Source organism: Ursus maritimus, unplaced genomic scaffold, assembly GCF_017311325.1.
Source record: "Ursus maritimus isolate PB19 unplaced genomic scaffold, ASM1731132v1 scaffold_16, whole genome shotgun sequence".
NCBI classification, from domain to species: domain Eukaryota; kingdom Metazoa; phylum Chordata; class Mammalia; order Carnivora; family Ursidae; genus Ursus; species Ursus maritimus.
Window position 1 is genome coordinate 7,265,575 of NW_024424008.1, and position 25,893 is coordinate 7,291,467.

Consider the following 25,893-nt stretch of genomic DNA (forward strand, 5'->3'; position numbering starts at 1 on the left):
TATATGTACACACACACACATATATATATTCATATATGTACACACACACACATATATATATTCATATATGTGTACACATATATATATATTCATATATGTGTACACACACACATATATTCATACATGTATACACACACACATATATATTCATATATGTGTACACACACACATATATTCATATATGTGTACACACACATATATATTCATGTGTACACACACACATATATATTCATATATGTGTACACACATACATATATTCATATATGTGTACACACACATATATATTCATGTGTACACACACACATATATATATTCATATATGTGTACACACACACACATATATTCATATATGTGTACACACACATATATATATTCATATATGTACACACACACATATATATATTCATATATGTGTACACACACACACACACACACACACACACACACACATATCCCCAGCCTGCCTGGGCATCAAAAGCAGCAGCCATAGCACCTTCCAGCCCTGTCCCCCAGCCCCACTCCCCACTGTTCACTAAGCCAGGGCCAGGATCGTGCTGGGCTCTCTCTCTGAATTCCTCATCGTAGCTATTACTATCCTTCTTTTGCGGAGCAAGATCTGAAGCTCAGATGTTAAGTGTCTTGCCCTAGGGCTACAGGGTTAATAAATGGTAGAACTAGGTTCTTAAAAATAGCAATAAAAATAATAGTGGGGCATCTAGTGGGCTCAGTCAACTCTTGATCTCAGGGTTGTAACTCGAACCCCATGCTGGGTGTAGAAATTATACAGATATATATATAGGTCGATCTATAAGGTAGATATAGATATAGATAGATACATTTTTTTAAGATTATTTGAGAGAGCGAGAGAGCACGAGTTGGAGGGATAGAGGGAGGGAGGTCAACTCTCAAGCAAACTCTGTGCTGAGCAAGAAGCCCAATGCAGGGCTCGATCTCACCACCCTAAGACCATGACCTGAGCTGAAACCAAGAGTCAGACACTTAACCGACTGAGCCACCCAGGTGCCCCAAAAATAAAATCTTAAAACAATCCTAACAGTACCGAACTCACTGAAAACTTACTTCGCACCACACGCCGTGCCCGGCACTTTGTATAACGTATCCGACAACGGGTGATGAGGCAGCTAATTATTTTTCCCACCTTACAGAGAGCATGCTTAGACAGAAAAGAGGTCAAGTAACTCCTCTGAGATCCCACACCTTGTAAACAGCGAAGACAGGACTCAAAGGTGCACTGGACGTAAGCCCACGATCTCCCTGTTACAGTGCACTATTAAACCTTGAGGAGGAGTCAGCTTACTTCCCAAAGGCCCCAAAGAATAGAGTGGTAAATGGAATTCAGCCGTGAACGGGTAGTCAAGACCGTGGCCCTGGCTCCTCAAAGCAGAGGGCTTACCTTGTCCTGCACGGCCGTGCTGAGCTCCTTCTCGAGATGGGCCTGTTTCTCCACCCACTCTCGAGTGGCCTTGCTGTGCTCTTCTGTCAGGTCGTTAAGGGCACCCTGTAGTTGCTGCAGGTGACTGGCAAACTCCCGGAGCTGAGACAGACAAGCAGGAGTCCCTGTCACCCAAGGTCAAAGCCAGTACCACCACTGCTGTGTGTTTCCCCAACTCCAGGGGCTGCAGGTGTCCGACTATCCTTCTAACGCGCCTCAAACCAATTACAACAAATCACATCTTTAACTCGAGACTCAAAAATCAGGGCCACAGCCAATTATGGGACAAGGAAAGGGCCAAGGTATGCAGGTGTCTGGAAAGACTGAAGCACAGGACAGGTGCCACGACCTTCTTCTCAACCCTCTCTTGGAGAATCCTCCAGACCAACTCAGCCCCAACGGGCCTCCAGGCGGGGACAGACTCCCCCTCCAACACTCACCTTAAAGGAGAGCTCCCCATTCTCCTCAGAAAGCTGGTTAATTTTGCGATCCATCTGGCTCTTCTCAGTCTTCAGGTCCTGGCATTGCTTCAGAGTTTCATGGAGACGCACAGTGAGGCTGTGAGGGCGGGGAGCAGTTAGAAAAGACAGTAGCACCTACCCCCCCCACCCCGAGGGTGCAGGGTGGGGTGGGGAGCTGGGAAGAAAGCAGGGAGACTCCTACCTCTCGTTCTTGCCACGGAGCTCCTCAAGCTCCCGGGGCTCCAGCGGGCTGGCCGCCTGCTTCTCGTTCAGCAGAGCCAGGCGGTCAATGCGCTGCTGCATCACCGCTATCTGTGCGTCTGCCCGGGGGGAGGGGAGGGGAGGGGAGAGGAGGGGAGAGTCAGCACAGAACTCTGGGGAAGAGAGGAGGAGGGGGCGGCATGCAATCTAAGGGAAAGAAGGATGATGGCAAGGGCAGAACCTGCTTCCAGGAGGTCAGCCTGACTGGCTCAGGCCACGGCCAGCAGAACGGACAACATGGAATGAGGGGCCGTTCCTCACACAAGCCCAGCACTTCCCTGGATGAAAATCCCAAACACTGCTCATTCACACCTCGCCCGCCAGCGCACAAGATGCCTACCCTTCTCAGTGAGGAGCTTGCGGTTCTCGGCCAGCTCCAGCTCCAGCTCATCTCTATTATTTCTCTCATCCGCAAGCTGCTTCTTCAGCCGTCTCATCTGGAATTGCGGAGTCTGCAGGATGTCGCCCATGGGGGAGGCTGGAGAACCTGAGAGGAAGCTGAAGAAGGAGATGGCCCAGATGCCATGGTCAGCGCCTGGAAAGGGAGGGCTGAGGGAAGAGCACCAGGCGGGGATGGGTGAGCAGGGCTCTAGGGCTGGGAGCACCGGCTGGGAGGCCAAACACCTCAGCTCTGTGTGCAGTGCCACCTCCTGCCTCACGACACGACCTTGAGAAAACTGTTCTTCTCCCTTCTCCAAGCCTTAACTTCTTTGTCAAAAAAAATCTTGCCTCTGCAGAGCTGCACTGAGAGAAGGGACTTTAGCAGAGTCTCCATGGAAGAAAGGAATTCCATGAACAGGGAACAGCCTTTGAGGAAGGCCTTCCGCCAAAAATGGATCCCAACCAACTCCCCTAATTAGTACTGGGGCAGCTGACAACATCTACAAGGTACCCCAAGCACTGTGTGATGACCTAACAGGCTGGTGAAGTGTTAGCCCCTAGACTGCAGGGTCTGAGGACCGGATGCTGAGGCCCCAGGAGAGGAGGCGCCGCGCGTACTTGTTCCCACTGGAAGAGGCAACCTTCTGTAGCTCCAGGAAGCGAACCTCCCTTTTGGCCTGGTGGCTGGGTGGGGACAGCTCTTCAGAGACGGTGCTGGAGCAAGGAGAAGGGACAGGAGCTAGGGGAAGAAGCAAACCAACCACATAAAGGTTAGTAAGAAGGTGAACAGATTGACACCTTTATACAATTTGAGAACTTGCCTCAGAGGAAGTGAATCCACAGACACTTCTACGTAAGTGACAGAGGGAGGCCACTGGGCAGAAGCTGAACCGCAGCGTCTGGATTATCCAGAGGTCAGTGGCACTAAGCCCTGTCAAGCAAGCGGCTTCTGCTTCCCCCGGTCGTCCAGTGCTCATGCTTTACCCCGCACCCAGCACTGCAGAGGCGGCCTGGGAGTGGCCCCGAGCAAGATCTCCTCTCAGCCCAGCAACTGCTCAGGTCTGAGCCACTGGCCTCCTTCCTGAACTCCTCCATTCTGAAATCTTGCACACTGCCAGCACCACCTCCTTCTCAAAACCTCTGCCCACCCCCCAGCTCCCCCGACCACCTTCACACAGCTCGCCCACTCCTACCCATTCCTCATCTCCCTCCCTTCTCCCCCCAGCCTCTAAGCTCCCAGAATTCGGATGGGGCCTCCCTGCTCTGCCCGCAGTGTCCACGGCTTCAGTGGCCATCCACGCGCTGACTGGCAAACCCACACCCTGGCCCAGAGCCCTCGCCTCCACTCTAGACTCACACCTCCAGCATCTCCATTCGAAGGGCTGAAGAGGAACTTGAACATGAGGAACATCAAATTCAGTGGCTGGAAGAGAGCCCTCCTAGAGCCACTTCTTACACCTGTCCTCACGAGACAGCCTCTTCGTCGGAAGACACGTGGAGCTCCCGCCCCTTCTCCCGTGCGTCCAGCACACAGCTGGTAGATGGGGCACCTCTCCGTTCTAGCACCCCCCGGTACGCTACTTACTGGTCTACGTATCTGCCTTCCCACCTAGAACGTGAGCTTCATGCGGGGAAAAGCCTTTCTTTTAGGTGCTACTCTCGGCTTCTAAGCCTAGAGTAGCAATTGCTTAAAAAATAAAAAACAGGAAAGGCATGTGCGGGGTGATCAAGGACAACCTACCAGCAGACGTGATCACTTATCGTGTCCCAGCCAGGAAGAGCTCCATAGGAACTGAGAAGATGGCAACATGGCCCAGAAATCAACCTATTCCATTACACACTTTTCCTGAGCACAGACTCTGTGCCTGGCGTTGGAGGCTAAAACAAACCCCCCTAGCAGTTCCCAGCTCAGACAGAAGGGGATCCTCGGGAGTGGGCCTTACTTACCTTTCTGCAAGAAGTTCTCTAGGTCCTCGTTTAGGTTCAGCCCATCCTCATGGTCCAGCACAAACTTGAGAATGACTGCTAACTCAGCCTGGGCCACAGAGAGAGAAAAGGAGCATTGCTGAAGTGTCAGGCCTGAAGAGACGGAGGGCACCACACTGGCCGTGCCAGCCCCAGAAGCCTGCTGGAGCCCAGTCTTCCTGTCAAAGCATAAAGTCCCACATTCCAGCTGAGAACATTCTAGCAGAGACATGTTGACCCTGCTTGCCCTCACCTCCTCAGCTCCTCTAAAGATGCATCGGGGGTCAGACAGAGTCCCTATCTGACTTCACTCCTGACCACCGAGAAGAAAAGGGGCAAAGAAATAGTGCAGTCAGAAAGCTTTTATACGTAGCTATGTCGCCCTCTTCTAAACGACCCTCACTGTTGTTCTTTGTCTGAGAACCCAAGAACCCTCCAGGGCTCATTCAAAGCTTATCCACCAGCTCAGCTCTAACATCTGTCCTTCACTGTCCGAATTCCAAATTTACAGAGTTGATCTAATTTTTCTGGCCAACCCTGACATAGTTCCTTCTCCTTGCGAATTTATGTTTTCACCGGGTCTATGACCAGCCTGGAGCAGAGAAAAGACTGAAAGAGGAGCCACCCATTCCTCCCAAGCCACTACAACCCCAACCTCAGATAGGAGCCACGAACTAAGTGAGTATAAAATGGGATGATTCAACACGTTTCACCACTATGCGAAAGGCCACAGCTCTCTGGACACTGCCCCCGCAGTCACCTCCATGACCCCCTGTGGCATCCCAGCTCCTCCTACTCGGAAATAAAGGACAGCTGCTCAGGCAGGAAGCAAAGCCAACATCAGGACCCACATGACAGTTCCTGGAAACCAGGTCAATTCCCCCTATAATGAAGCAGAAGCACCAACTCCTCTTCACTTAGGGACCAAGTAGAGGAGGGGGAGAGAAGGTAACCGCTCTGAGCTAGACTGTCATGGTGGACAAAGACATTCTCTCTTACTAATCCTTCCCATCAGAGGAAAGGAGGAGACAAATGGAGTGACGGTTTGTGAAAAAATACACACACTCACAGGGGAACACAAACGTGAGAACAATTTCTGCATATTATCCCATGACAGTACAATTACAACTACAGTTCAATCTATGTACTTAAAAAAGGACTTGGAAGTATATCCTTTGAAAGTTAACAGTTATCTCTGGGGATGGGGATTACTGGAAACGGTTATTTCCTTCTTTTGTGCTTTTCAATATTTTCCAGACTTTCTATAATGAATGGCTGGAATTACCACAACATAATTTTTTTTTAAGATTTTATTTATTTATTTGACAGAGAGAGAGAGAGAGACAGGCAGCGAGAGAGGGAACACAAGCAGGGGGAGTGGGAGAGGGAGAAGCAGGCTCATAGCAGAGGAGCCCAATGCAGGGCTCGATCCCATAACGCCGGGATCACGCCCCGAGCCGAAGGCAGACGCTTAACGACTGAGCCACCCAGGCGCCCCCACAACATAATTCTTTAAAACAATGCCATATGCTGTTTAAAGAAAAGCAATGGAGTGAGGTAAAGCACAGACGAGGCCCACGAGCTAAGGCGGAGGCGGCACAGGACTTACCTGAATCTTGTATTCAAACTGTCCCCAGTCCCTGGGACTTCTGGAGCCCACGGTGGAGTGGTACAAGAGCAGCATGGTCGTCTAGAAGCCAGACAGGGACACAGTCACTGAGCGGGGCTGTCTCTCCTCAGTGCTGCCCTCTCTGAGCTGTTCTGGAGGCTCTTCCAAAGTTCCTAGAATGTAGCCCTAGGTCCCTGCCCTTAACTGCACCCAGAAACACCTGACTGAGGACACGTGATTGTGCAAAAAGCCTGGTGCACACCTGAACTCCTGAACTCATGGAACCTAATCATGAAGCTTAAGCTACCCTTTACCAGCCAGCACTCAGAAACAGGACAGGGAATGAAGGAGACTGAGCTAAAAAGAAGACTATGACAGCTGGGTGAGGCCTAATTCCAGCCAGGTCTTCATCGAGGCCCACAGTAGTAAGCACCCACGACTTCCCTGGGGTGAAGAGAAGGCCCAGCAGCTCCCTCTGGTGCCACCCTCCGACCCCACATCTGGTATTCCCCAGGTACCTTGGCCAATTCCAGCTCTGACCCCTCTATCACCTTCTGCACAGACACCAGGCATTCCGGAGAAGAGGGATGTTTTCGGTTTTCTGTAACGACGACAATGTAGAAAACAGGGTGAACTTCCTGGACACCATCCCTGAGATCATCAGAACACCTCAGAGTAGAACAAAATCACTGTCTCTGGTGGGGCTAGGAGACATAGGGCTCCTTACTCCTATGTCCTCTATTCCCCAACATACACATTTCCACCCAAGTTAGTTCTACCCTAGGTCAGTCCAAGGACTACAGGGAAAGTTTAAAAAAAAAAAAAAAAAAAAAGCAGGCTAGGAATTCAGAGCAGCTCTGGGGCACAACCTTGCTTACACTCACCCACCCACCTCATCAACTCCGGCTCAGCACCACAGAGAAGGAGACCAGAGATTCCAGGTCACTCTAGAGTCTTATTCCAAGTAAGGTCACAGAGGAAGCCTGAAGCTGAGTCAGACTAGGAGACTAGGGACACCTGGTTCTTATGCTGGTATGCCAATTATCAACACCTCTGCTTTATCACAATCTAGTATCACCTTTCCCTTAATTCTCTTGAGGGGGAGATGGCACACAGCTCCCGCGTCACAGATGAGGACTCCGTGGGCCATGACTGCACCAGGGAGGGGACTGACAAGCACTGGGCTAGCTTTCCGTCAACCTTAGGAGCAATTATCGTTCTCTCCATTTCATAGACAAGGAACCTATGTCCAGAAAGGTCACAGCAGAAGGGCCAAGACTTCCACCTAAATCTGCCTCCGCCTCTGCTCCACCCCCACGGCCTAGGCAATTCATTCAAAGGCATCCAGGGGCAATGTTCCTCCTGCAAGGGGAAGAGGGTAACATGGCTCCGTCCCTCTCCAACTCCTTGCAGTAGGTGGGGGACAAGAGCCCAAAGTGATGAGTCCCCAAAACTGACCCTCTGGCTCTACCTGGATCTCAGAGACGGGCTGTGGGACTGAAGGGACACTCTCCTTCCCTAAGTGACATCAGCATCGTCAGACCCAGGGAAACAGCTGTACTCATCCCTGTGCTACAGCGCCAGCGGCCTTGAGCCTTCGCTCCTCCTCACACTGTGAGCTGGTTTCCCTGGACTTCCGAAGCCCCAGGAGTTGAGGAAGCAGCTCTTTCTCAGCTAGATAAAGAAAGTTGCTTACTTTGCAAAAAACTGCACACAAATTTCAGTCTCTCTGGCACCGGCTGTTGCAGGATTTGCTGCCCCTCGTCAGTGCCGTGGCTAGAAAAAGAACAAATATCAGAACCGGAGGACTTAGCAATTCTTCCCTCCTTGCTACTCCATTACATAGCACCTTCCCATTCCTTCAGGCCTGGTCTGCACTGGATCTGGGAGGGAACCTGACCAGATGCTGGAGGGAGGGGAGAAGATACCAAAATACCATTTGGTACGGTGGAAGAGAAGTGGGAACTTGAGGCGTGCAGTCCTTCTGAAAAAGATGGCATTCCGCCACCCTAACTGTAAATATGACAAAGTTCTGTGGGAAGGGGTCGAGAGGAGAGATGGCAGCACAGATGAAGGGGGAAGCTAGGTTCAACAGTCTGGAACGGCCCCACTGCAAAACGTCAGGAAGCCACAGGGAAATGAGGCCAGGATAAGACAGACGATGGAAGGGGGAAAACAGGCCCGCGCACTGAAAGACAGGAGGACATTCCCAACATACAACAGACTAAAGGCTGAGATGGCTAAAGCTAAGGGACACTCTCTTTTTTTTTTTTTTTTTAAATTTTTTTTTTTTTATTTTTTTTTTTTTTTAAATTTTTTTTTTTTTTTAAATTTTTTTTTTTTTTTAAATTTTTTTTTTTTTTTAAATTTTTTTTTTTTTTTAAATTTTTTTTTTTTTTTAAATTTTTTTTTTTTTTTAAATTTTTTTTTTTTTTTAAATTTTTTTTTTTTTTTAAATTTTTTTTTTTTTTTAAATTTTTTTTTTTTTTTAAGATTTTGTTTATGTATTAGAGAGAGAGCCAGGAGTGAGCCGGTGGCGGGGGGGGGGGGGACACAGAGAGAGAGAATCTTAAGCCAACTCCCCGCTGAGCAGAGACTACCCTGAGATCATGACCTGAGCCGAAATCAAGAATCAGAAGCTTAACCAACTGAGCCACCCAGGCGCCCGGGGACTACACTCCTGCTCGGGGGCTGTTGCTGCGCTAGTCTGTTTAAACTGCAGGGGCGAGCCACAGGCTGAGAGAGCAAGGAGGGCAGGAAGGCGGCAGGGGGAGCTCTGACACAGCCCAGGCCCCTGGCCCCGGGCACTGAGGCTAACTGCGGTTTCGGTTTCAGGGGTAAACGGCCCCACTTCAAGTCAGAAAGCGGACTTTCCTTCTTGGGCCACTACAGCTGGAGATACTGATTAAAGGAGTCTTTTGTTCCTCAACCTCCAGGTTCTACTGAATCTCCAGCTTTCAGCCCGCTTTCTGGAGGGCAGGGCAGGCCCCAAGAACCAGAGAACTTGCGCTGCCAGACATCCTGCAAAGCGTAAGCAGCACCTACGCCAAGACCGTGAATGTACCTCCATCCCTCTCTCATGGGATTACAACGGGCTTCTTCCAAGTGAACACCCCCATTTTCTGGAGAGCTGGTTTGTGATCAGGGACTCCTACAGGGCCTTTGGGAGATGCTCGTCTCCTCCCAGACTCCTGAAAGAGCCACCTTCCCTACCCACCCACAATCTGGACTCCTTGACTCAGCACAGAGCAGCAATTTCCTTCAGTGCATTCCATTAGATAAAAAATAAAGAGGGTTCTTGGGTTAAATGTTTGGGAAATGCTGGGTTAAACCAAACTGAACATTTTCTTTTTTTTTTTTTAAAGATTTTATTTATTTATGTGACAGAGAGACAGCCAGAGAGAGAGGGAACACAGCAGGGGGAGTGGGAGAGGAAGAAGCAGGCTCACAGCGGAGGAGCCCGATGTGGGACTCGATCCCGGTACGCCAGGATCACGCCCTGAGCCGAAGGCAGACGCTTTAACGACTGCGCTACCCAGGCGCCCCCTAAACTGAACATTTTCTAAAGAGGACAATATAACATGCATTACTTCCCAAACCTATTTGACCACAAAACCTCCTTTTTCCCTACTAAGCTGCTGGGATAAGTAAAGTTGCACGGAACATGCTTTAAAAATGCTGGACCTGGAGCCATCCAGCCCATCCTTTAAAACTGAGTTCAAGGCACGCCTGCCTTCGGCTCAGGTCATGATCCCAGGGGCCTGGGATGGAGCCCCATAGTGGGCTCTCTGCTCAGCGGGGAGCCTGCTTCTCCCTTTGCCTGTCGCTCCCCCTGCTTGTGCTCTCACGTGCTGTCAAATAAATAAAGAAATGTCTTTTAAAAATAAACAAATAAATAATAAAACGAAGTTCAAGTCTTATCTCTGGCAGGAAGCCATCCAGAACCACTGCCTCCCGACTCCTCAGGAATTCCTACAGCACTGATGGACACAACGGCATCATTTACAACGGACCACACCAACGGTGTGCCCTGAAAGCTAGGGTACGGGAGGTACTCAGTGCTCAGTACGTGTGGGTTGACGGACAGATGAAGGAGGCTCCCTAACGGAAGAGCAGAGATCAACATCAGTAACGTAAATGTCAGGGCTTTAGGCTTTCTGGCAAAATGACTCCATTAAACTTTGCTATTCAGGCCTCACAGATATCAAAGAGATGGGACAGCTTTTTGGCTTCAGTCTATTCATACACAAAACAGAAAGGGAAACTTGTTAGAGAGGTTGATGCCAATGTACTTTCCCCGAGAGAAGGCTACGTGGCCAAGGAACAAGCCCTGTACGATTCCCACAGCTGCTACCTGCCACCAACCCTGCCGTCCTCCACTGTCTTCCCCTGAGACCTAGCATCTGATTCAGGCTGGCGACAGTAGCAGCACCCGCGATGAAAAAGCCAGAACACATGCGCCAAGAACATCTGTTTTCCCAAAGGAAGTTCATCTGCACTGTCCTGGATCAGAGATGGAGATTAGGGTTAACCTGGAATTTCAACAGCCCCCCTCCAACACACACACACACACACACACACACACACTCTCTCTCTCTCTCTCTCTCTCTCACACACACACACTCATGTTCTCTCTCCCTCTCACCTTCCTCCACCTCCACTCCTCCTACTCTAAGGCTCAGGCCGTGCATCAGAAGACAACTTGGAAAATGTGCGTCTTGAATTTGTAACCCTCCGGTGAAAATTTTCCACCGGCTTATAAACCTACAGTGGCTAAACCAAGGACACGGACCCTTACCAGATCCTTACCCGTGGACATATCGACTGCTCCTGTCATTAGGCCAGGGAGATTTCTCTCCTCAAAAGCAAAAGCAACTTGATGTACACTTTTTTTTCGGACAGCAAAGCAAGGTTTATTGAGCGACAGCAAAGTGATAGTACAAAGCTCCTGAGGAGGGAAGGGATCCAAGAGCGTCGCCCTTTTTTTTTAAGATTTGATTTTTTTAAGTAATCTCTACCCCCAGTGTAGGGCTCAAACTCACGACCCCAAAATCAGTAGCCGCGTGCTCCACCAACTGAGCCAGCTAGGCGCCCCCCTACCTGGAACTATTCTTAAGTCAAAAAAAAAAAAAAAGCATGCTGCCCCTTATTGTATGTTACAACACGAGGGGTATCATACCTGGCTGCCCCTCTTTCAGTGATGTTAAAAGTAGATCAGATATTGTCAGCCTAATGGTTTTACCAGCCACTGATGTTAACAGTCTAGATTTACCACTTCATTAGGGTTTGAAAACAATTATTTTCATTAGGGATTGCAAAATGCTGACTTATAGGTGGTGCACAATTCCACTATGAAGTTTCCTTGCAAAAAACAAAAAAACAGCAACGAGAACACCTTAAGCTAAGCCAGCTTGGCTCTCATCAGTTCACAGGCAACAAGGGGAACGAGAACAAGCTTGTGCAGCACCATGATTACATAATTAATAAAATCCAGAACCCAGGAATTTCTACAAGATTGGAAGAAAAGAAAATGGGGTAAGGTACGGGGGTAGAAATGAGTAGGAAACAAGACTGGTGGGAGGAGAGGAGCCCCTGATGAAAGCTCTTCAATACCAAGGCTGAAGATTTTTGATTTCAGCCTCCAGGCAAGGACGAGTCACCGATGCCCACCAGCTGTGGGGCTTCACAGTGTGAGCAGGACTGCAGGAAGGACTGCCCTGGAATACGCACAGATTAGAGAAGAACGCAGTCACAAGGGCCTGGTATCCAGAATGAGGCAGAAGCAGGGATGTGAGACGTCTTCAAAGGACAAATTGAGAGAACGGTGACTGAATAGGATCACTGCCGATGAGGGGGAGGAACTCAAGAGAATGCTGGAAGGTCCTGCCTGGGTAACTGGGAGAGAAAATGGTACTATCCATACTCCATACCAAAGCAAGAAAACAGTGACTTCTTTTCACTAAGGCAGGTGCTGGTTAGAGCCACCGGGACTTTAAAAACATCTTCTAAGACATCCCACCACCAACGTACATTTCAAAGAATACATTCAAAAGACTAAAAACATAAACCACTCCAGTGAATCCATCTGCTCTAGGCTACGCAGCCCCACCAGACTTTGCTGAAGAAGAGTATCAACTACATTTTCGTTCATTTACTTACTCAACGAACATTAACCAACGTACTGCGTGAAGCCAGGGGCAGAGGACCCCAAGGGGAATCAGACCTGGTCCCCGCCTTCAACAAGCTCAGTTCTACCTTCTTTCCCTATGAAAGGGTGGCCAAGCTGATTGACTCCCTGGCACTGGTTCCTACCTGCTGTGTGTGGAACAGCAACACCTCGGTCTGTCCCCGACCTGGGGGCTCAGAGTCGATTGTGCTTTCCTTTAAAAAGGGAGGGTCCTCTCCACTGTCCCCGCAATCCTTTAAATTATGGCTGACCTCTACTTTTGCCCACAGCACAGAGAAGTGAAAAGGAGGTCAGTTCTGCCCTCCATAATTCCTGAAAGTTGATGAGAAAGGAAAAAGGATGAACTATATGAGCCTAGAACAGTAACTGCAGGTTATAGCTTGATGCATCTTTGCTTGGTTCCAGAGAGGCAAGACAGACGGCGGAAGCCACACTCCACTGACTTCCCAGCTAAAGACAGATACAAAACAAAGCTCACTAGAATCCTGGCTACATGACAACAAGCAGCTTATCAAATGCTAATCGACCTCACAAAGCAGGTTAGTGAGGCAGGTGAAAACCCCAGACATGCTATAATGGTTTAGAAAGGAGCATATCTGTGCTGTGCTAACAGGTTAGAGATAAGATTTCTAGGTGCTGCTTATTTCCCTCAAGAGCAAGAGCTTCCCCTTTCTTCTTCCTGGCCCTACAGGTTGCCAGGAGAGCTTATGAGAGAAGAGCAAGTCCCAAGAAGAGGGTATGGAAGACTCTCGAGACGAGAGGACAGCCAGCTCCAGAGCTGGCTCCTGAAACGCGGTGAAAGCAAGGAGACTTGCAGGCTCTCCTGCACAAGCATGAGGAAGCCTCTGGGTGGGACGAGAGCGAAACCTCTCCCACAGACAGACACGGTGACCGGAAGAGGAGGCTGGTGTGCCCCTGCCTCTGGCCCCACACTGGCAGTCCTGCCCAGGCCTTCGAGTCATAGCTGTCACCAAGGAAAGGGCGTAAATGCAGTCCCCGGCCCAAGACACCAACACACGCTTCCCCGGAGAGGCTGGCGAGGGGTGTGGCGTGTACTCACATGCTGTCGATGATCTTGATGAAGACGCTGCAGTCCTGGAGCTGCAGCACGGCCTCCACAGGGCTGGCCACATGCAGACTGTTCACCTGCAAAACCAGAGGAGAGCCTGCTGAAGCCGACCGAAGCGCCAGCAGCACTGCGGCTCGCTCCTCTCCCCAGAGGCTGGCACTCCGGCTGCGGGGAGCACCCACAGCTGCAGGCCGCAGGCCTTCAGGGGCTTTCACTCCAGCCAAGGGCAGCTGCTGCCCCCATCTGTCCAGTAACAGCCACCTGAATGCTGCCGTCAGTCCTTCCTCTGGCTCCAACTGAGAGCTTAAATTCTCCTAGGATGCTCCAGCCCTAGGGATACACTTTAAATACACGTAGGCATAAAATGGGTTTTCTGGAGGGATACACGAGAAACTGTACCACCACTGCCACTACCGACAGGAACTTGATGGCTGAAAGTCAGATGTGGGAAAAAGAAAGGCTTTTTATATTACTGCCCGTTGTATCTCTTGTATGTTGACATTATAACCCTCTGTAGCTCAAATTATACTACAGCCCTTTCTATCTCCCGAATTTTGAAATATCTATTCAAAACTTACATTAAATACTATATATGTTTTACATATGCCCACACAGACATAAAATCTTGTTATTAATGCATTTTAAAAATTCTTTCCAGACATAAAACTTTGGCTGACACAGGGAGAAATGATGAGGCAATAAGATAATAAAAAAAAAAAAATGAGGGAGGAAAAGAAGAGCTGGGAACCCCAGGCAAAAATGTCAATTCCAATGCAATCGCCCGCTTCTCTTCTTTGCCTTCAGGCTGGCATCCCTCTAACTCAGTCTTTACAACTAGGAAATTCGCCAGCAGTCACCTGCAAATGAGTCAGGTATGCAGGTTATTCAACAAGCATAGACGGTCAACTTCTACAGAAAACCTCATGAATTCCAAAACCACCAAGTCCAGAAGAAGCCTGGGCTGAACTTCACCTCTGTTACTACCACAGGAAAAAGAAAAAAAGATCAATCAATCCCATGTGCAAGACTGAGGGAGGAGGCAACTCGGGCTGCTTGACAAGGTATTTGTAAGAACTTCAGCATAGTAGTTACGTGCAATGAGTAGACAACCGTTTATAAATGCACTCTTTAAAAGATACTGGGCTATGGGGCACCTGGCTGGCTCAGTCAGAAACCCATGCTACTCTTGATCTCAGGGTTATGAGTTCGAACCCCACGTGGGGGGGGGGGCTTTTCTTTTTAGTAATCTAAAAAAAGAAATAAAACATTACTAAAAAGAAATGAATAAAAATAAAAATAGATAAGATTGTACTGGGCTGGGAGCTCCCAGATTAAGATTCTGGATGCAACTCCTCCACTCACTTGCCAGGAACCTTTGTTATCAACTTATTTCTCTCTGTGCCTACTTTCTCACTTGCCAAATGGATGGAATCCTTGCACTGTTTACTTTAGAGGACCAGTGTGGGTTCAAATGGTATTACGAATGCAAGCACACGTTACAAAATAGAAGTGCTAAATGCAAAGCACTATTATGTCTAATAAAATTAAAATCATGAAGTAGATGCAGCAAAACTTCTACCTCTCAGTAGTTTAATTAGCTGAGTGCACTAGAGAATCAAGAGTATTAAAAAGAAAGAATGACTCAGCCACAGAAATGATACTATTTATTCGGTTAAATATGTACATATATACACATATATATTTTTCTTTTTTAAGATTTTATTTATTTATTTGAGAGAGAGAGCAGGAGCAGGGGGGAGGAGCAGAGGGAGAAGGACAAGCAGACTCCCTGCTGGGGGCGGGGAGCCCAGCGGGGGACTCGATCCCAGGACCCCGAGATCATGACCTGAGCTGAGTCAGAGGCCTAACTGAGCCACTCAGGTGCCCCTACATACTTTTATACTAAAAACAACTTCTAGGGACACCCGGGTGGCTCAGTCGGTTAAGCGCCTTCGGTTCAGGTCACGATTCCAGGGTCCTGGTATCAAGTCCCACATTGGGCTCCTTGCTCAGTGAGGAGCCTGCTTCTCCCTCTGCCTGCTGCTCCCCCTGCTTGTGCGCTCTTGCTCTCTCTCTCTCTCTGATGATCTCTAGATGGATATAAATGAAAATAGGTAAAAAGTTTAAAAAAAAAAGTGTAGAACATAAAATGCGACCTATCGTAGAAGCCTTAAATTTATACCATCTTTATATATATATATATATATATACACATACACACACACACACACACACACACACACACACACACACACACACTTATATTTATACCATCTTTTGAGGGGAAAAGCCTAATCTAATTAGTCAGGAAAGGCAGTGTAAATTTTTGAGGAAGATTCTGAATATTCCAGACCAAGATTCTTTTCTACCAGCTGAAAACGAAGAAAGTGCCAAGACTTAAGCATCCAAACCACCTCCATTTAATACCTGTAATCAAAGGAAAACTTTCAAGGGCTATGAATGCTTGTTCACTAACAAGACTGAAAAATTACACCAGTTAGCTGATTTAAAGTCACTTAAGGAATCTGGATTCATCTCCTATCATTAAGAAATAATCGAGCAGGGGCGCCTGGGTGGCTCAGTTATTAAGCGTCTGCCTTCGGCTCCGGGTGGGATCCCAGAGTCCTGGGATCGAGCCCCACATCAGGCTCCTCTGCTATGAGCCTGCTTCTTCCTCTCCCACTCCCCTGCTTGTGTTCCCTCTCTCGCTGGCTGTCTCTATCTCTGTCAAACAAATAAATAAAAAATCTTAAAAAAAAAAAAAAATGCATGTTAAAAAAAAAAAAAAAGGAAAAAGAAATAATCCAGCAATAGTTTCTTTCATGGAGATGAAAACACCTTTTTTCCTGTGCATTATTTTGCTCTCAAATGAGAAATTGCTGAAGAAGCAGAAAAACTCTATGAATTCATGTTTAGTCAGGGATTAAAACAGGAGAATGAGGGCCAAGCTCACTGCAGAACCCAAGAGCTGCCATAAGGTTTTCAGGGTTGCTTAAGGTTGTCGAATCTTAAAGAGTTCCCTGTTCCCTATAATAATTCATTCACTGTAACTGCTGGGTACAGAATAGCTTCAAGCTATACTTCAAGTAAAATATAAATTTATTTTTACACTGTAAAATAAAGTACTGAAAAATTAAAAAAAAAACATTCATTCTAGTATTTTAATGCATGCACTTGTAGCATTTTGCTATATTTCTTTCTAGTCTTTTTTTCCTTACATTTTTCTCTAAACCACAACTATAACTGTCACGTGTGTTGTATTCTACGCCACGCTTCCCACTAACATAACAAGCATTATTTGACACTGCTACAGTATCATAAAATCCACTTTAGCTGCCTAACTTTTGTTTAAATTGAAAATTTCTCTTAAAAAAATTGTTACCATATATTAATATTTTAATGGATGTTCCTTACTTTTGAAAAAAGTATACAAGTACCTGCTATTTAATAAAACCAGCTCTGTATCGGTTCTTCTCTGTTAATGGTAGTACTCACCATAAAAACAAGCCTAGGACCTAAATAAATAAACTGTTCAACTTAAAACAGTGTGGCTAAAGGGTCCCGCAATATTCAGTTAATCCACTGAACTGGATGGAGACAAAGCTCACAGTCCCTCAAACCCAACCAGCCCCTTCTTGGGGATGAGGGGAAGAAAAAGAAGAGACAATGATTCTTTTTTTTTTGTAAGATTTTATTTATTTATTTGACAGAGAGAGACAGCCAGCGAGAGAGGGAACACAAGCAGGGGGAGTGGGAGAGGAAGAAGCAGGCTCCCAGCGGAGGAGCCCGATGTGGGACTCAATCCTGGAACAGTGGGATCACGCCCTGAGCCGAAGGCAGACGCTTAACGACTGCGCCACCCAGGCGCCCCGAGACAATGTTTCTAACATAGATCTAAAACACTGAAATGTAATGTAAATATAAAATATGTAAAATATATAAAAATACCCATTTAAAACTATAAAACTAAAATTCATTTATTTCAGGGGCACCTAGATGGCTCAGTCGTTAAGCGTCTGCCTTCGGCTCAGGGCGTGATCCCAGAGTCCTGGGATCGAGCCCCACATCAGGCTCCTCTGCTGGGAGCCAGCTTCTTCCTCTCCCACTCCCCCTGCCTGTGTTCCCTTTCTCGCGGGCTGTCTCTCTCTCTCTGTCAAATAAATAAATAAAATCTTTAAAAAAAAAATCATTTCAGAAACTGAAAACAAAGAATGCACATCTTATATATTAAACACATTTCCTATCTAGAGATCTAACAGCAATTAAAGACAGTGTCCTATTTTTTTTAAGATTTTATTTGGAGACCGAGCGAGCAAGGGAGAGAGAGAGAGAGACAAAGAGCACACGCACACAAGCAGGGGGACCGGCAGGGAGAGGGAGAAGCAGGCTCCCTGCTGAGCATGGAGCCCGATGCAGGACTCTGGGATCATGACCTGAACCGAAGGCAGACACTTAACCGACTGAGCCACCCAGGTGCCCCAAACAGTGTCTTATTAAATCTACCCTACTTAGAAATCAAACATTCATTTCCCTTAAAATATTCTATAATTTTTTTAAGTTGGCTTTTTCATTGGCCCTAACCGATCGATCCGTAATCAGGTGACTACTAAAATACCCTGTACCATATAGCATGCCCCGGCAATATTTTAAGTACCGAGAATTATTATTTATTCAGATACAGTGCTAGATGTTTTCTATACACATTATGTCCTCATCCTCATCATATAACACCATGAGGTATTTTTATTATTTCCATTTTAAAAATAAAGTGCTGAGAGGCTAAGGAACTTGCCCTGGGTCACACACCTCAACCAGAGCAGTGATTCTAAGTCAGGCTGTCTGACTCCACGGCCCAGGCTTGTCATCACTACACTCTGTATCCTCCTCTGCTTCCCTGCAGCTTTATGTTCCCAATGCTTGGTATTACTCTTTCATTTGCCATTGTTCGTCTTGGACAGAAGATATATGAAAAGACCTAGCACAAGGATTTAAGCAATCAAGAAGGCAACAGGACGACAATGGAAGCAGACAGAAACATGGTAAAGAAAGCGAGGAGAACCTTGCCCTATGATAAAAGGCCTTTCAAGACCAAAGTCCCTGCGTGTCAGGGAGGTTCAGGATAAACCCTCCTAGTCAGGAAAAGGCACAGGAAACAAATGAAGATGGGTCTCTGTGCGCCTCGCAGCCAACTCCCCCATGAGCAGAAGGAAATACAGACCTCTCCTGAGAGGTGTACAGAAGCCTAGAAGGGAGCTCTCTTCTAAGCTACACAAGTGGTGTCACGGATCACTGTCAGGAGCAACATCACCAGAAATAATACAAGTTAAAAACTAAGGGGAAAGGCAAGGAAAAACCGTATTTCCTTCATCTGGAGATGCGAAGACTTAACATAGCTCTGGCTCCTAAAAAAATCCTCTTCCACCCCTGCAAACTTCCTGGAGAAGTTGAGACAAAAGAGAGAAAGACTACTCACCCAAGAGAGGAGTGCAGCTGCCCGCGTGGCATGGAGCGTCATCTTGGTGACACCAAACAGTCACCCCAATGCACCTGGAAACCAAGAGAAGAAGAAGAGCAGTTAATTATATCAGATATCCATGATGAAGGACAAGGGGGTAAGTGGTTCAGTACTCTGGCTCTGAATACTTAAATCTCCCTTCACTCAGCACTTACCCACCAAGGCCCATGGGAATTTTTAGAAAGCTCAGAGTACACATTAAAATTACTATAAAACTTATCATAACAGGAAAGAGTCCTGCATTTAATTCAATGTCCACAAGCTCTACACACAATTTTTCTGTTCCACAGAAAATGTAACACTCAAGGCTGTCCTCCAACCCTGTTCTTTGGGACACAGTACCCTTAAAACATGGAACAAACATGGTTTTTCAGACAGACGTGGGTCTGAATGGTGATTCCATGTGACCTTGGACAAGCAGCATAACTTCTTTTAGTGACCATTTCCTCATCTGCAAAATGGGATTTGCAAACACCTCTCTCGGTTACTATAAGACTTCAAGACAAAGCAGGTAACATAAATAGCACCGTACCTGACACACGGTAGGTATACACTAAATAATCACTGATCTTAAACAGAGAGGCTGATTTCTGGCTCTTTCTGCAGGCGCCCAAATTCTGCCTAACAATAACCAAGTCCTTGAGGGAAACTTCTCCAAGTTCTGGATTTTTATATCTCCCACAGAAATGTCAAAGATACAGTTCAAATGAGGGACTAGATGATACCAGATCCAATTCTGGCAGAGATCTCATGGGACATTTAATGAAAGATTAGGTACTGGTCCTGGTATTCCTATTCCCAATTTCCCTTCCCACTGGGAATCGGCCATCTGCCTGCCAACCTGCCCAAGAGACCACAGACCTGGTGACTAAATATTCCTCAACATCTCCCAGCAGCCCCCACAATTCCTACAAATCATGGGAGCAATCAGCCCCACCCCCACCTCCTGTCACAGGTACTCAGTCTGTCACTATTCCATGAAGAACACAAGTGGTTAAGTTACATCATCTATAACTCTCCCCGCATATTAGCATCTCCAAGGTGTGGGTTCTATGGACCCAACATTTGCTAAGCACCTTCTTCTTCTTTTTTCTAAGATTTTATTTACTTGAGAGAGAGAAAGAGAGAGAGCATGCACACAAGCAGAGGGAGAGGGAGAAACAGGCTCCCCCGACTTGGGGCTCGATCCCAGGACCCAACATCACAATTTGAGCGAAGTCCCTTAATGGACCGAGCCACCTAGGTGCCCCACGTTTGCTAAGCACCATCTGTACACAAGTTGGGGATAAGAAAGACACCATTCTTGTCCAGAAGGTACTTACTGTCTAGTAGGGGAAAGATATACATAAATCTGATGATAATCCACTCCCCATCGTTCTTAGTCCTTCCTATGTAAGTGTACTGTCTTTATCAACTAAGCAAAAAGGTTATTTTCTTAGTCCACACATATGTTCATCCTGTGCTGGAAGCTACATGGGAAATGAGAGACACTGACATGGTCCCTGCCTCTGAGGAGCTTATAAGGAGTGAAATTAAACATACATGAAGCTTTAAATAATAGAAAATAATTAAATGCTAAATATAACTAAATGCTAATTATAATTAAGTGCTTCCTGACCCCACAAAACCCAACAAGATTCCACCTGTCATACCAACGTCACAGTCTTGGAAATGAGCCAATTCACCTGGGCTTTGGCAAGAGCAAGGGAAGTGGTTAAGGGAGCTCTCAAGAGGGCAGAGAAGCTAAAGGACCTATGTGTTCCTCAGTCTTGCATGATTTTCACCCTGCATGCCCTATCCATAGGCACTGAATGCTTAGCTCGCTGGGGCCAGGCAAAGATGAAGAAAGATGGTCTCAACTATCGTACTGCAAAAAGACACTTCTGGTGGTTGGCTAGCCTAAAGTTAGAGGGATCATGCCTGGCCCTTGGAGTGAAGGCAGCAATGCCCAAATGCTCTACTGGGGCTTCTTTAAAAAAAAAAAAAAGTCTGTTATGTTAGTTAATTGAATTTAAATAAATAAAATTTTTAAAAAATAAAAAACTTAAAAATTAAAAAAAAAGTCTAAGCTATTCAGGAACAAGGAAAATGAGGCCCAGATCACCTCTCCTTCATCCCCACTGTTGCCTCTAGACTTGCTATTCTTTTGAAGAGGTCCAAAATTTCAGTCAGAAATTTATTTGTTTGTAACCGGAGGTAGCTCTTGCCCCCTCTGAGAGATTCCACAGCTGTGCTGCTAAAAATGACCTGAGGTTTAACTAACCTCTTCCCTTCATCTCAGAGGCAAAACATACAACCCTTATGTCCTCCCTTGGGGAAGCCTGTCTAAAACTAGTTCCACTGCTCAGAAAAGCTGGTGTTAATGCCAGATGCCTTCTTCTACGCTCCCCAGGCACGAAACAGGAGGAATCCAATAATCAACACGAGGAACTCCAGAATGACCTTGTCAGTTCAAAGCCCATAAAAAAGGATTTTCCCAGACACAGGACACTGGGGTGGGAGCTGTTAGGACAGCCAGTCATTCACTTCCCTGGTAATGAATGATTGAAGCCAGTGGCACAGCTAGTCCTTGGACTGGGACTACAGCTTTAAGCAGGCCTTGGCTTGGAACCCGAGGGCTCCCAGCCAAAGCACCATCCTCTCCACCCTCCCCCTGAAATCTGAGGCAAGCCCCACCCAGAACACTGGGTGATGGTCATGGTGATGGAAAAACAGATCCCCACAATTGTAGCTCAGAACCATTTCACAGAAGGATCTGCAGAGATCCACTCAACTTGATCAGGTACCACCCACCCACATCCCCCAATCAATCAACAAACAAACAAAACCCAGGAATGCAAGCCTTCTCAAAGCACCTTCAGAGTCCCACCAGCCCGTTTCTTTGAAAAGAAGCGTCCCCGGAATCCCAAAGAGAGGCTTCACAGAGCTGATAAAGTGGCCTCTCTTCCCCGAGCTCAAGAAGGAACCAAGACACAGAAGCAGCTACTTTATAATCTAAAGGCCTTGCATCCTCTTTACATTTTCAAAATTGATATAATATAAATTCATACATCAGAACCAATTCCCACATTTACAGTAACCCCTCTATGTTTCTAGAGAAGATATATCAGGAGAAGGAAAGTGACACTCAGGAGACGAACAGCCACCTGGCCCACACCCTCTCTGGGTCTTAAAGAGTTAAAACCTAGCCATGGTTTCCTACCAGGGCTGCAGCTAATGCAAACCACCTGCACAGATGCAAGGAACAGGACCAGAGGGTCGGATTGCTAAGCTCTGGGGTCTGTTCTAGAAGTTTCGGTTCTAAGGTTAACCAAGTGATAGGCCAAGGGCCAGAGGGTCTGAGCTGTGGCAGCGCTACTCTCCTTACCCCACCCCCCAGCCTGGGTGGCAGCTCCTTGTGAGACCATCTCTCAGCCACTTACTGCCTGCCCTAACACCAGCCCTTCCTCGAGATAACACCAAAGTGACCTTTGGTCCCAGAAAGCAACAAAATTGTACTGATCACTCCACTCACGAGCCCCTGCCTCCACTGAACCATCCTTAAGTGATAGCTCCCTCTCTCAGAATTTCTGGGCCCAAAGCCCACACAAACTCCCACCTCAAAGCATCCTTCCCCAAGCCCCGCCCCCTCTCTACCCCATGGCTCCAAAGGCTCAGAGCTCAGAGGGAAAGGTCTGTCCTATCCGTAAGACCATGCTCAACGACAAGACTTACCACCACTTACCCTGACAGCCTGCCTGCCTGTAGCCATAAGAATTCCATGCTCTGTACACCTTTCTGAAAGAGATACCCCACCATCTAAGCGAACCCCACATCCAAAGGGCAAACACCCTGATCTTGAGGGTGTTCCTCCTCCGCTGACTGTGGGAGGGATAGGTCAGGAGGCAGCGGCAAACAAGCACCCAGACCTCACCTGGGAGGTTACCTCAGAGGGGCCCAGCAAAGGCCAAGCTATGTCGCCATAGGCTAACTCGTCATAAAGAACAAAGCAGGAAATATCTTGCTGGTGCATCTCTGGGCTTGGAGGAGGTAAAAGGCCCAAGGACCAGCAGCTCCAACAGAAGCCAAGCTGGAAAAAATATAATCCTTTTCAACTCCTGGGGAGGCCTGGATAGGCTGTCTCATCTAGGTCCGAAGGGTTTCTCTGCACTCCTGAGGTCAGGGCAAGCCAGCTTGCTGGATGCACTCCCTGGGCCCCCTAAAGGGATTTAGTCTGGACTCAGGCCTCCCCCTCTTCACACACACCAACGCTTCTGTGTAGCCCAGAATTTGGCCCAGAGCCCTGGTGAGGAACAAGAGAAGGGCTTCAAGGGAAACCAAGATTTCCCTGGTTTCTTCAAAAGTGGCTTACTGATATCTGCCCTCCCCTCGCCCCAATGCTCTGCAGGGTCCGGATCAGGAGGATGAAGCCGACCTGGGGCCTACAGCCATATCCTGCACATACCCACCCCAGCACACTCCAGCAGCTCATCAGCACCTGACCCCACTACCATATTCACACACCCTGGTCCCTACCAGCTGACAAAATGAACCCTTTCATCCCCACCACTGCATACACACCCAGGCCTCACTCAGGAATGGAGCAGCTCTCTTGAGCTGTCTCTACAGCTCCATGTGCAGGCGCACGTTTCCCCCCCTCTGAACAAAAACACGCTGACATCTACGCGAGGGGGAAAGAAAGCAACCCTTTGCTCTCAAAGGCGCCAACTCCCGGATGTTGGCAAGCTCTGCTCCCAGCGCCTGTTTCTGAGTGTTTACTTGCGCTCCCTCTCCTCTCCCTCCCCTTTAAGGATGGCGCAGGAAAGGGAGGTGGGGGGGGGGAGAGACTCCACCGCACCCCCTCCTCCATGTTTGAACAAAAACCCAGAGAAAGAGGGAGGGAGAAAAAGTCTCAGTGCAGGAGGGGCCTTACCAGACTCCTAAAGCCAAACGTATCTACAGGTTTTAATCCGCCATTAGCATTTAAATCTTGAAAGAGAGGAGAAAGGGGGGGCTAGTGGAAAGTAACCCCACACACAAAAGAAAAGTTGTTGGTTTTCTTCTCAGTCAGCCTGGCAGGAGCGATCTTCCTGGCTGACAGCCAGAAGTGCGTCACAGCCAGGAGTCTGCTTTCTTTAAAGGCACAGCAAGCTTCCGTGATCTGGGAGCGCGGCGAAAGCAGGGAACTCTCGGCAAGGGGGGAGGGGCGGCAGTCGGGGGCCAGGAGGGAGGGGCGCCCTGGAGAGGAGGGGCCGGGAAGGCTAGGCCCAAGAACAAGAGAATAGGACGCACTGGGGGGAGGGGGGGGGGAGCGCGGGAGGCAGCAGACAAAAAAATCGTGAGCCGCAACCGTGGCAAGAGCCAAGGCAAACTGTGGCATAAATACACAAAACACATCGCACAGTGGCCGGCCTGACCAACCTGGTATCACCCGGACACTCCCCCTTCGCTCTCTCAACACAGCAGTGACAGCCTGTCCATCCCTCTGGCCAGCAACGGACTGCCCTGATGATTAGATCAGCCCCTGCCCGGCGGCGCGCGGGGCAGGGAGGAAGAGCCGGGAACGGAGGCTTTGGAGGGTGAGCAGGACACAGGCCCTTTCACGCGGGCAGCTTCCTGCCGGCTCCAGGGCGGGGCGGCTGTGTCTTTAAGCACACACTTGCCGCTCACACACAAAGCGCCGGCCTCCTTTCGCGGCGCCGCCTGCCCTGGGACGAGGCCACCCCCCCAAGCCCATTCCCGGAGGGAATCTCTCCAGCCCGTACCTTCTGCGTGGCAAGGCCAGGACGCCGCGCTGGGCCCGCTCCTCCCCCTCGGCCACCCAAACAAGCAGCCCGGGCGGACTGCGGCCTTGGAGCGCAGGCCTGCGCTGTCCTGTCCGGGTGGCTGCGTGCTATTGTCGACTCTGGAATGGCCGCCAAAATCCCAGCTGTGCTGCCAGAACCTAATCCCCTGTTCCGCTGAGCCTTTGTGGGGAGGGGCCGAGGGGCCAAGGCACGGGACCTGGTACGGCAGGCACTGGCTGGAGCCCCTTCACAGACACAGGCACTGGGACCCATGGGCAGAGCCTACAGGCTCGGCCTCTCCTCCATGGCCGAAAAGAAAAGATGTCGGACTCTTAGAAAACAAAACCACAGCGTTTCCACCCACCGAACAGTGACTCTCACCAGGCCTGGGAGAGAAACCCACCAGTCATCAGGACCACCCTCCACCCTCCTCTAACTTTTACTTACACCACCAATATTTACTAAGCACCTACTATGTGCAAGGCACTGCTGTAGGACATTGAAGGGAGTACACAAAGATGAATTAAACCCAGTCTCTACACTGAGCTAGGTTATAATTACACAGGAGATAAGAAATGTGCCTTGAAAATTATATTTCAAGACAGTATGTGCTAACTCCCACAAAAGGATATAAAAATTCCAACTACTTGAGAGTAGGTAAAAAGACTAAGAAAATGGAGTGATATTTGAATGTGGATCTTAAAACATGTAGGTAAAATTTCCCCAGACAGAAATAGAAGAGTGGGGAAGAAGGGAAAGCAGAGAAGACTGCTGAAGTAGTCTGGAAACAGAATTTTAAGTTGTGAGGTGGGGTCTGAGTTGGAGAATCCTGAACTTGGAACCAAGAAATCAAATAAGGATTTGAATGTTTACTTTGTTGCTTGTTTTTAACACAGAGATGTGGTACAGTGAGAGCCATACTTTCAGAAATTATTCTAGTATATAAAAGAAGGAGACTATCAGCAGGGAGGCAGGTCAGAAGGCTGCCGCAACAGAAGACAGGTAATGAGGACATGAAGGGGAAAATGAGAGAGAATGGAAAGATGAGGAACGAGACGCTGTGGAGACAGGATAAAGACGAGGGAATGGCTGAAAGCAAGGGGAGAAATTGTAAAGGAGAGGAAAGTGTGGAGGATGGTTGGGCAGACAGAAAGGCCATATATAGAAGTGAGGAGATGATACAGATCATGTTAGAATAAGAGAGAAAACAAGGTATAAAAAATAGCA

At 48.1% G+C, this 25,893-nt stretch overlaps 1 protein-coding gene across 3 annotated transcripts in view; it reads right to left on the reverse strand.

Moving 5' to 3' along the window:
• NUMA1 (nuclear mitotic apparatus protein 1) overlaps nt 1-24,470 on the reverse strand; it is a 39,306-nt gene extending 14,836 nt beyond the window's left edge. For 2 of the 3 annotated variants that reach the window (XM_040630797.1, XM_040630795.1), the window contains exons 1-12: nt 23,814-23,960; nt 18,860-18,933; nt 13,378-13,463; nt 7,827-7,906; nt 6,649-6,731; nt 6,131-6,211; nt 4,504-4,591; nt 3,175-3,295; nt 2,516-2,673; nt 2,117-2,234; nt 1,894-2,011; nt 1,415-1,555 (exon numbers count right to left, since the gene is read on the reverse strand). In XM_040630797.1, the coding sequence (XP_040486731.1) occupies nt 1,415-1,555; nt 1,894-2,011; nt 2,117-2,234; nt 2,516-2,673; nt 3,175-3,295; nt 4,504-4,591; nt 6,131-6,211; nt 6,649-6,731; nt 7,827-7,906; nt 13,378-13,463; nt 18,860-18,901 (1,116 nt within the window). In that variant the 5' untranslated portion in view covers nt 18,902-18,933; nt 23,814-23,960. Of the gene's footprint in view, nt 1-1,414; nt 1,556-1,893; nt 2,012-2,116; nt 2,235-2,515; nt 2,674-3,174; nt 3,296-4,503; nt 4,592-6,130; nt 6,212-6,648; nt 6,732-7,826; nt 7,907-13,377; nt 13,464-18,859; nt 18,934-23,813; nt 23,961-24,301 lie in introns of those variants that run through there. The other variant, XM_040630796.1, reaches the window with a different exon arrangement.
• Between the last annotated feature and the right edge of the window lie 1,423 nt (nt 24,471-25,893).